Source organism: Leuciscus leuciscus, assembly GCF_965113295.1.
Source record: "Leuciscus leuciscus genome assembly, chromosome: 11".
NCBI classification, from domain to species: Eukaryota; Metazoa; Chordata; class Actinopteri; order Cypriniformes; family Leuciscidae; genus Leuciscus; species Leuciscus leuciscus.
In genome coordinates, this window is record NC_138735.1 from 28,479,436 (window position 1) to 28,492,579 (window position 13,144).

At 41.1% G+C, this 13,144-nt stretch overlaps 1 protein-coding gene and 1 pseudogene across 6 annotated transcripts in view; both read left to right on the top strand.

Moving 5' to 3' along the window:
• Positions 1–153: 153 nt before the first annotated feature.
• Positions 154–3,540, top strand: LOC309509436 (dynein axonemal assembly factor 3-like; annotated as a pseudogene). Its single transcript, XR_014211650.1, has 11 exons — positions 154–341; positions 431–540; positions 675–768; positions 1,116–1,276; positions 1,369–1,545; positions 2,073–2,184; positions 2,263–2,385; positions 2,606–2,813; positions 2,943–3,057; positions 3,159–3,233; positions 3,352–3,540. The product of XR_014211650.1 is annotated as a dynein axonemal assembly factor 3-like (transcript).
• A 2,555-nt stretch (positions 3,541–6,095) lies between these two features.
• LOC309509428 (radial spoke head protein 4 homolog A-like) overlaps positions 6,096–13,144 on the top strand; it is a 29,512-nt gene continuing 22,463 nt past the window's right edge. Inside the window, exons 1-3 of one of the 5 annotated variants that reach the window (XR_014209899.1) lie at positions 6,096–7,746; positions 8,481–8,578; positions 8,705–8,770. Coding sequence is in view for 3 of the 5 variants with exons in the window: in XM_082184132.1 (XP_082040258.1) it covers positions 6,122–7,705 (1,584 nt within the window). In the remaining 2 variants the exon portion in view is untranslated. Of the gene's footprint in view, positions 7,747–8,470; positions 8,801–13,144 lie in introns of those variants that run through there. The other 4 variants (XR_014209898.1, XM_082184132.1, XM_082184131.1 and 1 more) reach the window with 4 other exon arrangements.

Here is a 13,144-nt window from a genome sequence, read left to right on the forward strand (position 1 = left end):
TTCCTTTTCTCGCCTGCTGGTGGCAGGATTGTGGAGAGGATAAAAGATGGGAATGATTTAATCCATTTCACTTTTTCCTCTGAAAAAGTGAAGTCATTTGCTTGAACCTTTGCTTTTGCTTTTACGTGGATTTTTTTTGTTTTTGTATAGTTAAACTGCAATAAAATAGTTCAGCCAAAATCAAAATCCACAACAGTCCGCTAAGAAGGAGGATATTCAGGCATTATCCTGTTTTATAAAGTCGTAGTGCTCGTGAAGAATGAGCGCCGGTCGGACTGTCGAGGGCGCGGGGTGTGTGACCTGGTGGGGATTCGGACCAGCACGAGACCTCCTGAACTCAGGTGAAGCATAAACCATCACAGGATCTGACAAAACACTGTAAATATGGATCAATGCTCACATACATGAGTGTGATGTATTTTCTATACAGAGAACACAGTGAGGTCAGATGGAGAGCTGAATGTCCTGCTGGTGGGCAGTGGAGATCCCAGACACATCCTGAAGACCATCACTGGACTGACCGACTCTGATACACTACATGTGTGTGTGACCTCAGAATCTGTTACATACAGCATAATAATAGCCTTTATGGCATATTATTCCCACAACATAAATCAACTGTTCTGTTCTGTGTATGTTAATGTGTTAATGATGAGACATGTGGCATGTTGCAGGTTTGGGTGATTGAGAACAATATGGAGGTTGTTGCCAGACAATTATTACTACTATATTTATCACTTCAGACCCCTGAGAACATGAGTCTACACAGTACGTACCTTCATATATTATGACAGACAGTTATAGTAATAAGTTTATAACCTGTAATTCCCAGCATAGTATATGTATACACACATTTTAAAATATTACAAATGTTTTAAAGATTATAATAAATATATAATACAAATGAGACATAATAGACTTACATTTTATATTACATTTGGACAATTCCTGTTGTTTCAAGTTAGGGAAAGGTGTAAAAATACAAATGTACTTCTGTTTTTTTCTACATTGTTTTTAGTTTTTGTACACTGTAAATGTCACATATTGCATTCATGTTTGTATACTCAGATCAGATCAAGTCGAGGAAGTTTATTTGTGTTGTAATTTTTTTTTAGAAAAGACTGAAGTGTTTCTGGAGGTGTTTGGGAATTCTGAGATTCGCAAAGAGACGGAAGAGACTTTAAAACACGCCGCGGCTCAACTCTCTCTCTCCATCACAAACACTCTGTCCTCTGACTCGCACGCCCATCCTTGCCTTGATACAAGCCTTCTGAAGGTCCAGCAGACATTCATATATGTGTTTATATACTGCATGTCATAATCAAACTCATCTCAGTGATATCCACTCCTCTGCTGTTTCATCATCAGTTTAAGGAGAGAGATGAGTTGGTCCGGATCTTTAAACTGTGGGAACGGCCACCGTCAGTGCCAGCAAGTGTGCGTAAGGTCTGGGACGCCCGTGTTCGGCAGCACCTGGGGACTCGCTACGACTCACGACAGGGGTGTTTCGACTGGGATCTCAGCATGAAACTGCACCAGAGAGGCGTATGTACCAAATAACATGACATTATTATACACCTGCACTCCGGAAGGCCAATCAGAGCCGTGCAATAAGACTCAAATTACTGGATGTTACACCGTTATTTGCCAAATAGACTTATTTCAGCCCATATCTTATTTAAAATGTGATTGTTTAGGCAATTTCCGAATAACAGCACCTAAATTACATATTTACAATTCACAGCAGACACTTTTTCCATGTTCCCATGTATAAAGAAAAATTTTTTAGTTTTACTAATTTTGTAGTTTTTGTGTGTGTGTGTGTGTGTGTGTGTATTCATACTTTTTATTAATTTATATTTCCATTTCAGTTATTTTAGTACCGCGAGTGAAACTAAACGAAAATGACAAGTGTTGCCTTGGCAACTAGCTTGGAATAAAATAAGTTTAAATAAAGATAGGATTTAATTTAATTTATTTGAAGTAACAAAATAGTTTTTTTTAATGGTTTTACTGAGGATATTAAGCCTGCCTCACTACTGATCTACAAAATCCTGTGATTTTTCTCTTAGTGTGACATCATCAGCAAACATCAGTATGTGAAATGGAGGGTAAGTGGTGTGGCCTTTGAAATGAGGGAGGGGCTTTACCAAACAGCCAATCAGAGTCAGAGTGTTCAATCATGTGAGTAGATTGACTGTCTACAATAATAGTTGTGAGCCATGATACACTGTCATGCAACGGTGTGTGTGTTTGTACCAGCGTGGAGATTGGGTCGCTGTTAGAGGATATTGGGGGGACATCGTCTCCGGTCCATATCTGTCCTTCGGCATAGAGACCGAGAACAAAGACCTCCTGAAGAAACAGAACAATCAACATGTAAAGGTGACAGGAACTATTTAATAACCCCTAATACCCCCCAAAATTAAGTTACAAACAAAAACCTCATGAAAAAAAAAAATCATATTGCATTACTTATTTTCTCTGTCCAAGACCACATGTTTGACTTATCTTTATAGCTTGTCACTGCACGATATACTGTATATTATATTGCAATAACATTTCCATCATGATTTACCTTTCTCTGTCCATCTTTCTCTCTCAGACGGCTCAGGATATTTCAGAAGTGAACGTCCTGGCGTTGTTTGAATGTCTTGCCACTAGAGAGAGCTCTTTACTGAATGAAGATGTACCAAACCCTTCGAGTTCCTGCTGTCAATCCACAGACAGTCTCACAACAGAAGAGAAGATGCAGAATGATCCCCCTTCCTCTCAAACTCACACAGAACCTGAGCAACAGACACAAGTGCTTGGTAACATCCTATTATGTCAAAACAATGTACATCTATTGCCAGTGAAGTGCTGTAAACAAATCAAACAGTGCTGCTTTAAATAGTTTTGAGAGTTTTCAGCATTTATTTTGGGTTCTTGTGTTTTTGCAGATTTGCTGAGCCTGAATGGAGTGAAAGTGTCATTTCTGTCTCCAGACTCACTCAACAAACTTCCCCTCAAAAACAAATACAGGAACTTGTTCAACAGCATCTTCTGTTCAGCCAGGTGAAGCCTGTTCATACGCAGCTCACAGAAACAGTGCTTGAGTTTGTGTGTGAGTGACCAGCATAAACTGTCTGATGATAACACAATCTCTGTTTTCTCAGTATGGTTCATCAGCTCGATTCTTCTCTGAGAGAGATCGCAGCGCCTGATGCTGCTCTGGTGATAGAGTTAGCGAAGTGAGTCCATCATCACACACACAAATCAAACTTACATTCATGCTCATGCTAACATTTTGATGCATAGCTTGCAAGCAAAACCCCTGAATGCTCATTATCACAGTTTTTTCTTGTTCAGCTTCCTGTTGGACCTTTCAAAAGAGCAAGTGTCAGGTTTTGCTGACAGAGTAAAGGAGATCGCTGAAGAATCAGGATTCACTGCAACACACGACCAGAGCAGCGACTCGCAGAGTTTCAGATACACACTCTACAAACATACACTGCACTACATCAGTCATATTCATTTGATGTAAAAAATTAAAAATTTTGTTTTAAAAAAGACCATTTCAGATTAGAAATTTAAATGTGTCTTAATTGGAGATTTAATTAACCAAGACTTAATAACTTTAACAAACATTTAAATATGGATATGAAAATGTATAAAATTATATTGTTTCTAGCTGCTTGAATGTACATGAACTAATGATTTTAAGCATTATATAAATGTATTCATGTTTGGTAACTTTTAAATGAATTGTTATCATGAAGTTTTGCCAAAATCAGCTTTGAAACTAATAAATGACCACGTCATTTAACGTTCCTACTCATCACAGGAGACTTTGTCTTAGCTTGAGAGCAAAACACAGACTTACTCATGTCATTCTTAAAGCTGAACAAACTGAATGACCCCCGATGGGTTAACACAAATTCATCAGCCATGATAGCAGCTTCAGAAAGTTTATTCACTTTGTGTTCAGTAATATGTTCAGCTACAGCATGAGGAACACAATGTTTAATCTCCTCTAAGAGCACTAATTCTCTGCTCTTTAGTGGTAACTTTCATGGAAGTACACCAACGATCAAATAAATTCTCCTTTTCCCTTGCAAATTCCACAAAAGTGTTTGTCCTGCAAGCCTGTTGGTAGACAACTTAGTGGATAGTGGAAATATGCACTTAAACACTCTGGAGACCATCCCAGATGATGTCCCACCAGCAGAAGGCATTACCAGGGGCAGCCCATCCCGGTCCAGCAGCTCCACCAGGGTCTCCCTGCTCAGCTCAATAAAAGTCTACTTTTTTTTCTTATTTTATTTACTGTAAATGTTTATGTTGATTTTGTTATGTTTAACATATGTTGGGAAAAGTTCTTTAATGTAGCCTATAGAACAAATGTTGTTGTTGTTTTTAAAAAGGTATAGAAGAATTTGTTTCATGAAGAAATGATGACTGTCATTACAAAAAGAAACAATGTCCAGAACAATTCATTGTCTTTTATCTACACATTTAAAGTTGCATAAAAATAATGTACAGAATTTCTTTCCTTTTGAAAAATAAAAGTGAAAAAAAAGTTAACCAATATATTTTTCAATCATTCTCTCAAGAAGAGAAAACAGCCTGTCCATCCTCTCCCTTCTTTCCTGTGCTCTCCTCGCCTCTGCCTCCCTCTCTAGTTGCATGTCTTCTCTGATCAAGTCCAAAAACTCATCCTCTGTCTCGCCGCCTTCGTGCTGGTGCTGGTGCTGGTGCTGGTGCTGCTGGTGGTGCTGGTGCTGGTGCTGCTGGTGCACCTGGCTCCTCCTCACCGTGGGCACCCACTGCTGAACTCTGCCCTGGTGTGTCCTCAGGGATTAAGGCAATGATGACAGGGGGGTTGGTGCAATGCCTCTGTCCCAACACCTCATCCATGAGGATAAACCAGGGCCAAGTTTCAGTTCACACACCCTCACCTGTCCCAGGACATTTGCAATCCTAAGGGCAGAGCAAATGAACCTTGTTAACAACAACAACAGCACTACATTTCAGCAAAGATGTGTGTATTAATTTTCTTATATATTTTACTTTTTATTTTCTTATATATATATATATATATTAAGATGTCCCTTTTTTTTTTTTTTTTTTGGTACGGCAGTTACCTTCCCCAGACCCATTTTCTCCTGAATTGCTCTAAAAAAGCAGAAAGGGGTACTTAACACAGGGGTGCAATCTTAAGTGCATTGTTAACACTGCAAAATATGACACATCAAGACATGCATACAAAATACTTAAGAAATCATATTTCTGGATACTCAAATTTGGTTAAAACCACATAGCTTGCATGACAGCACTACAAATACACATAAAAGTGAAACCCCATTGCCTTATCTAAGGCTTTTCTTATTTTTGTGGGCTTTATAGGGTGAGTGGTATTTATTATAATACACAAGTGAGATAGACTAGTGCAATATTACAATATTAGCACAAGTTTTGCCTCAAACTACCTGACAAATGAAGCCACGCAATGGTGACGAAGGAGTTAAGATGAAGTTTATAAGAAACTTTAACTGTGGTTTCGCTAGCTATTTGAGTAAATGAAAACATAATACTTAGATTTAAATGTGAATTTGCTGTCCACCACCGAACTCTAGTCTCAGCCGCCTTTAAAAAATAAAATAATAATGCTGTCGTCACCGGCGCGCAATGACTTATTGGGTAGAATAGGCCACTAAGGATCCGTTTTTGTTTTGTATCCTTCCTTTTATATTTTTATATACTTTATAGTTTAAATACTGTCTATGTTCCTTTCACGGGGAAAGAATGGAGCATTTGGTGTCGCTTTTAGCCTCCGTCGCGCCGCGATGACGCAATCGCCCATCGTAGGATGCGCTGTGGTGACGCGGTGATGACGCGGTGATGACGCAATCGGCAGTATAAATACGACCTTCAAAACAACATTTGTTTGTTTTTAATTAGTCAAGTCAAGTTTATTTGTATAGCGCTTTTCACAATACAGATTGTATTAAAGCAGCTTCACAGTATTAAATTAAAATAATACAACAAAGTTTGTTTCAAGAGGAATTTATTGATTGATAAAATTAAATTAAATATCCCCAAAATATCCCCAGTCGGCAGCAGTTTTAAGTTTACTACGATGACCGAGGAAGCGTTGAACCATGAGCGACTACTGGCGGCAGCTTGTTTCAAGGCTTACATGATGAAGACCAGCACTAAAACAAATCTCAATCTTTTTGATCACCTTGTAGAAATGTTAACAAAAGTTATGGATGAGCGTCCAGAGAATGCAGTCGATGTGATCGAGGACATAAGTCGCGAGCTGAAAGGAAGTATCCTTCAGGAGAAACAGGACACCTTGCGTGACAATCCATCCTCCTCATCCTCAGCTCAGTTGCTGGCCGAGCAGCAGAAGACACTCTTCAAATGTGCGGCAGGCAGGGAAGATGATCACGAGGAAGAGCTGGTGGATTCTCCTCTACCGAATGTTGCAGAACTGGCGTTCTTCTTTGAGCAAGCTGGTGTGGGTCTGGGGAAAGAGGAGATGCAGAGAATCTTTCTGGCATTGAAACAACTGGTGGACACACAGTGTCTCCAGCGCTGTCGATTCTGGGGCAAGATCCTCGGCACACAGAGCAACTACCTGGTGGCTGAGGGGGAATTCAGAGAGGGTGACGGGGAGGAGGAGCAGGAGAACACAGAACCATCAAATGAGGAGAGAGAGGAAGAGTCACAGGAGGACAAGGATGAAGCTGCTGATCCACTCCCTAAATCAACTTACATGCCACCTGCGCCAGTGCCAAAGGAAGAAAATCAAACTGGCGTTAATAAATTCTCTTATTTTGTGTGTCAACAGCCCGGCATGCCGTGGGTCAGACTGCCGACGGTCACCCCCGCTCAGATCACAGCAGCGCGGCAGATCCGCAGGCTCTTCTCAGGCAGGCTTGATGCTCCTGTTATAAGTTTCCCTCCCTTTCCCGGCAATGAGGCAAACTACCTGCGTGCCCAGATCGCACGGATCTCAGCCGCCACGCACGTCAGCCCTGCGGGATTCTACCAGTTTGGGGAGGATGAAGGAGAGGATGAAGGAGAGGATGAAGAACTGCGAGACACCTTTGAGGAGAATCCTAACTTTGAGGGCAATCTTATACACGAGATGGCTCATGAGTCTCTGAATCTATGGGTCCATCATGTACAGCACATACTTACACAGGGCCGCTGTGTGTGGGTAAACATAACTCCGAAGTCAGCGGATGACTTTGACGAAGATGCCGAGGAGGAGGAAAAACCTGATGAGCTGGAGCCTGAGATTGGGCCTCCTCTTCTGACGCCTCTGTCTGAGGATGCAAAGATTCATGACACCCCACCTTGGAGCGCCATGATCTCCTCTAACCTCATTCCTCAGTTTTCCATCGCTGTGCTGCGCTCCATCCTCTGGCCTGGAGCTTATGCTTATGCTTCTGAAAGTGGCAAGAAGTTTGGAAACATATACATTGGTTGGGGGTTGAAGTATATCGGAGAGGCCTACACCCCAATAGTGCTTCCACCGTCCCACAGCGAACACCCCAGCGGACCCGAAATCACCGAGACCCAGGACCCCAGTGTGGAGGAAGAGCAGGCTTTGCAAGCAGCCCTGGAGGAGAAGGAGGCCCTGGAAGAGACAGAGGATCATGAGGATGAGGATGAGGAGGATGACTCTGCAAAGGACAGAAATATTCAGTAATATTGGGCGAATCTTCAGTAATGGCGGCGGTATTTGGCTCGGTAAGTTCGTATATTAATTATCAGATTAATAAATAATTGTTGCTCTGTAAGTTGGATTTTAACTTTTATGTTAGAGACAGTGTATCTGTGACTACTTAAGTTGAATTGGTTAATTTAATCATTTGTAGAAACGCAGCTTGTGCACCGTGTGGTCCTAGTTTGTGAGGGGCTATTCATTAACTTCAAATACTGCGTCACGTTACCATTACCATTAAATATTAGCGTTTGTTTACATGTTAAAGGGATACTCCACTTTAAAATGAAAATTCTGTCATCATATACTCACCCTCATGTTGTTTCAAACCTGTATGAATTTATTTCTTCTGCTGAACAGAAAGGAAGATATTTAGAAGAATGTCAGTAACCACACAGTTTCTGGTCTCATTGACTTCCATAGTAGGAAAAAAATATACTATGGAAGTCAATGGGACCCAGAAACTGTCTGGTTACTGACTTTCTTATATCTTCCTTTCTGTTCAGCAGAAGAAAGAAATTCATAAAGGATTGAAACAACATGAGGGTGAGTATATTCATTTTAAAGTGGAGTATCCCTTTAACTTAATCTATTGATTAGAATAAAGCTCATGCTGATTTATTGGAATTATTGACAAGCTCAGCCTTGATGATACACATGCAACACTAACAAAACATATCCCAAATGTGCCATGTTTTAATACAAAACACCATTTTAATCAACATTACTTCACCATATTCTAAACTTCAGCTTTTTGTAGTTTCACCAAGTTCACCAGAGCCTGGGGACGGACAAACATACGTGCCTGCCAGGAAGGAAACCCCAGATTTCCAGTTGCAAAACCAACCCAACCCACTGGTATGTTTTCACATAAGGAACATAATGTTCAAATGTATTATATCCTGTCTTGGTCAAAGCAGGCAAAAGGCATACTGTTTTTTTTTTTGTTGTTTGTTTTTTTTGGATACAAATTCTCAAAAACAGGACAAGCGGTCAGTCTGTGAGACTGTCAGAGCGTGCTGGTGGTCTTTCTTAAATATCCAGTTCTGCTGTTGTTTCAGTGTACCATTTAAGTCAAGGTAAGGCTATTTTCGACTCTGTAATAATTTAGAATTTTTATCTTCACATAAATCTGTATTTTATGTATGCGTTCGCACTTTAAATAACAGCCGCGTCTGGAAAGAATTGCAGTTAGAATTTTATTACACTTAAGTCCAACGGTAGTTTCGATTCCTCCCGTTTGCGAATTATTTGCTTTTGCTGTGCTAATTGCTGGACCGAGACAGCAACTGTGAATTAAGGGTTATAAACCAGGTTAGACCGAGGCCAGAGCCAGGACAAGCGGTCAGTCTGTGAGACTGTCAGAGCGCGCTGGTGGTCTTTCTTAAATATCCAGTTCTGCTGTTGTTTCAGTGTACCATTTAAGTCAAGGTAAGGCTTTTTTTCGATTCTGTAATAATTTTGAATTTTTATCGTCAAGTCATCTTCATTTATAATAGCGCTTTTAACAATGTAGATTGTTTCAAAGCAGCTTTACAGAGATAAACGTATAATTTAAGGTAACAGAGATTGTTTTGGCTTTATAGCGGTTCTTTAAAAAGTTATTTTCCAGCTAAAGTTAGTTTTGATTTGTTTCGCTTCCGTCGCAACGATCATTTGTTATTAAATTAGGGGCCGCTAAGACGACACCATTCTCTCTACACAGACTTTAAACGCGAACCTGTGAGAAACGCTGATGGTGTTAACATGCGCATTAAGAATTGGTTCTATAGTTATGTGCGTTTGAATATACACTGCTCAAAAAAATAAAGGGAACACTTAAAGGGATAGTTCACCCAAAAATGAAAATTCTGTCATCATTTACTCATCCTCAAGTTGTTCCAAACCTGTATGAGTTTCTTTGTTCTGCTGAACACAAAGGAAGATATTTGGAAGAATGTTTGTAATCAAACAGATCTCGGTCCCCATTGACTTCCATAGTAGGAAAAAAGATATACCATGGTAGTCAATGGGGACCGAGATCGGTTTGGTTACAAACATTCTTCCAAATATCTTCCTTTGTGTTCAGCAGAACAAAGAAACTCATACAGGTTTGGAACAACTTGAGGGTGAGTAAACGATGATAGAATTTTCATTTTTGGGTGAACTATCCCTTTAAACAACTCAATGTAACTCCAAGTCAATCACACTTCTGTGAAATCAAACTGTCCACTTAGGAAGCAACACTGATTGGCAATCAATTTCACATGCTGTTGTGCAAATGGAATAGACAACAGGTGGAAATTATAGGCAATTAGCAAGACACCCCCAATAAAGGAGTGATTCTGCAGGTGGCGACCACAGACCACTTCTCAGTTCCTATGCGTTCTGGCTGATGTTTTGGTCACTTTTGAATGCTGGCGGTGCTTTCACTCTAGTGGTAGCATGAGACGGAGTCTACAACCCACACAAGTGGCTCAGGTAGTGCAGCTCATCCAGGATGGCACATCAATGCGAGTTGTGGCAAGAAGGTTTGCTGTGTCTGTCAGCGTAGTGTCCAGAGCATGGAGGCGCTACTAGGAGACAGGCCAGTACATCAGGAGACGTGGAGGAGGCCGTAGGAGGGCAACAACCCAGCAGCAGGACCGCTACCTCCGCCTTTGTGCAAGGAGGAGCAGGAGGAGCACTGCCAGAGCCCTGCAAAATGACCTCCAGCAGGCCACAAATGTGCATGTGTCTGCTCAAACGGTCAGAAACAGACTCCATGAGGGTGGTATGAGGGCCCGACGTCCACAGGTGGGGGTTGTGCTTACAGCCCAACACCGTGCAGGACATTTGGCATTTGCCAGAGAACACCAAGATTGGCAAATTCGCCACTGGCGCCCTGTGCTCTTCACAGATGAAAGCAGGTTCACACTGAGCACATGTGACAGACGTGACAGAGTCTGGAGACGCTGTGGAGAACGTTCTGCTGCCTGCAACATCTGTGAAGAGCACAGGGCGCCAGTGGCGAATTTGCCAATCTTGGTGTTCTCTGGCAAATGCCAAATAGGGGTGTGACGGTTAGTATATAACCGTGAGACTGACGGTTATAGTTGAACACCGTCATTAGAACTCTATAACCGCCAAAACCGTGTTATTAAAATATTTTTTACAAACATTTATCGTAGAGAATGTTTAAATACTAATTAAAAACAATTGGTAACAGTCTGTGTTATTAATGGTCTACGTCGTCGTTTCTAACTGTATTTGATTCTTTGCCAAGTATCCCCTGACCGACCGCCAATCATTTGAGATAGAAATAAAAGCTATGACTATGATATAGTGATGTGCCATCATTATGAGGTTTATTAAACAAATGAAAAACATTTGCAATAATAAACAACGTACCATTACCGATAACTGATCGTACAGTTTAATTACCCCTTATAATTGAATAAAGTTATCAAACAGTCTGGACTGCATAAATGATCAATTATACTAATCCTTATTAAAGGGATAGTTCACTTTGAAATTAAATTTTGATATGTTTTAGCTTACCTCAAGGGAATCCAAGATGTAGGTGTCTTTTTTTCCGCAGTAGTTTCAATTTTGATATTTTTAGGTCAAACAGTTCTTGTCTGTCAGTCATATAATGCAGGTCGATGGTCACCACCTCAAAGAGCATGCACAGAGTCCAAATTAAAACAATTCCCCGTCGTCCAAATTAAACAATTCCCCATCGTAAGTACACATTGATGGCCTAAGACACGAAACGAGCGGTTTGTGTGAGAAAACGAACAGTATTTATATCGTTTTTACCTCTTGTACACAGCCATGTCGAAGTGATCTTAGAGCGCGGGCGGGTATAGATATATACAATAGAAGTCGCCTTGGCTACAGCAGTTCATTGGAACGAAACCGTAGCCAAGGCGACATCTAGTGTATATATCTATACCCGCCCGCGCTCTCAGATCACTTCGACATGGCTGTGTACAAGAGGTAAAAACGATATAAATACTGTTCGTTTTCTCACACAAACCGCTCGTTTCGTGTCTTAGGCCATCAATGTGTACTTACGATGGGGAATTGTTTAATTTGGACGATGGGGAATTGTTTTAATTTGGACTCTGTGCATGCTCTTTGAGGTGGTGACCATCGACCTGCATTATATGACTGACAGACAAGAACGGTTTGACCTATCAAAATATCAAAATTGAAACTACTGCGGAAAAAAAGACACCTACATCTTGGATGCCCTTGAGGTAAGCTAAAACATATCAAAATTTAATTTCAAAGTGAACTATCCCTTTAATAAGGATTAGTATAATTTATCATTTATGCAGTGCAGACTGTTTGATAACTTTATTCAATTATAAGGGGTAATTAAACTGTACGATCAGTTATCGGTAATGGTACGTTGTTTATTATTGCAAATGTTTATTGCTAATGTTTATTATTGCAAATGTTTTCATTTGTTTAATAAACCTCATAATGATGGCACATCACTATATCATAGTCATAGCTTTTATTTCTATCTCAAATGATTGGTGGTCGGTCAGGGGATACTTGGCAAAGAATCAAATACAGTTGGAAACGACGTAGACCATTAATAACACAGACTGTTAACAATTGTTTTTAATTAGTATTTAATCATTCTCTGCGCTAAAAAATGTTTGTAAAAAATATTTTAATAACACGGTTTTGGCGGTTATAGAGTTCTAATGACGGTGTTCAACTATAACCGTTGGTCTCACGGTTATATACTAACCGTCACACCCCTATTTGGCATTTGCCAGAGAACACCAAGATTGGCAAATTCGCCACTGGCGCCCTGTGCTCTTCACAGATGTTGCAGGCAGCAGAACGTTCTCCACAGCGTCTCCAGAATCTGTCACGTCTATCACATGTGCTCAGTGTGAACCTGCTTTCATCTGTGAAGAGCACAGGGCACCAGTGGCGAATTTGCCAATCTTGGTGTTCTCTGGCAAATGCCAAATGTCCTGCACGGTGTTGGGCTGTAAGCACAACCCCCACCTGTGGACGTCGGGCCCTCATACCACCCTCATGGAGTCTGTTTCTGACCGTTTGAGCAGACACATAAACATTTGTGGCCTGCTGGAGGTCATTTTGCAGGGCTCTGGCAGTGCTCCTCCTGCTCCTCCTTGCACAAAGGCGGAGGTAGCGGTCCTGCTGCTGGGTGGTTGCCCTCCTACGGCCTCCTCCACGTCTCCTGATGTACTGGCCTGTCTCCTAGTAGCGCCTCCATGCTCTGGACACTACGCTGACAGACACAGCAGACCTTCTTGCCACAACTCGCATTGATGTGCCATCCTGGATGAGCTGCACTACCTGAGCCACTTGTGTGGGTTGTAGACTCCGTCTCATGCTACCACTAGAGTGAAAGCACCGCCAGCATTCAAAAGTGACCAAAACATCAGCCAGGACGCATAGGAACTGAGAAGT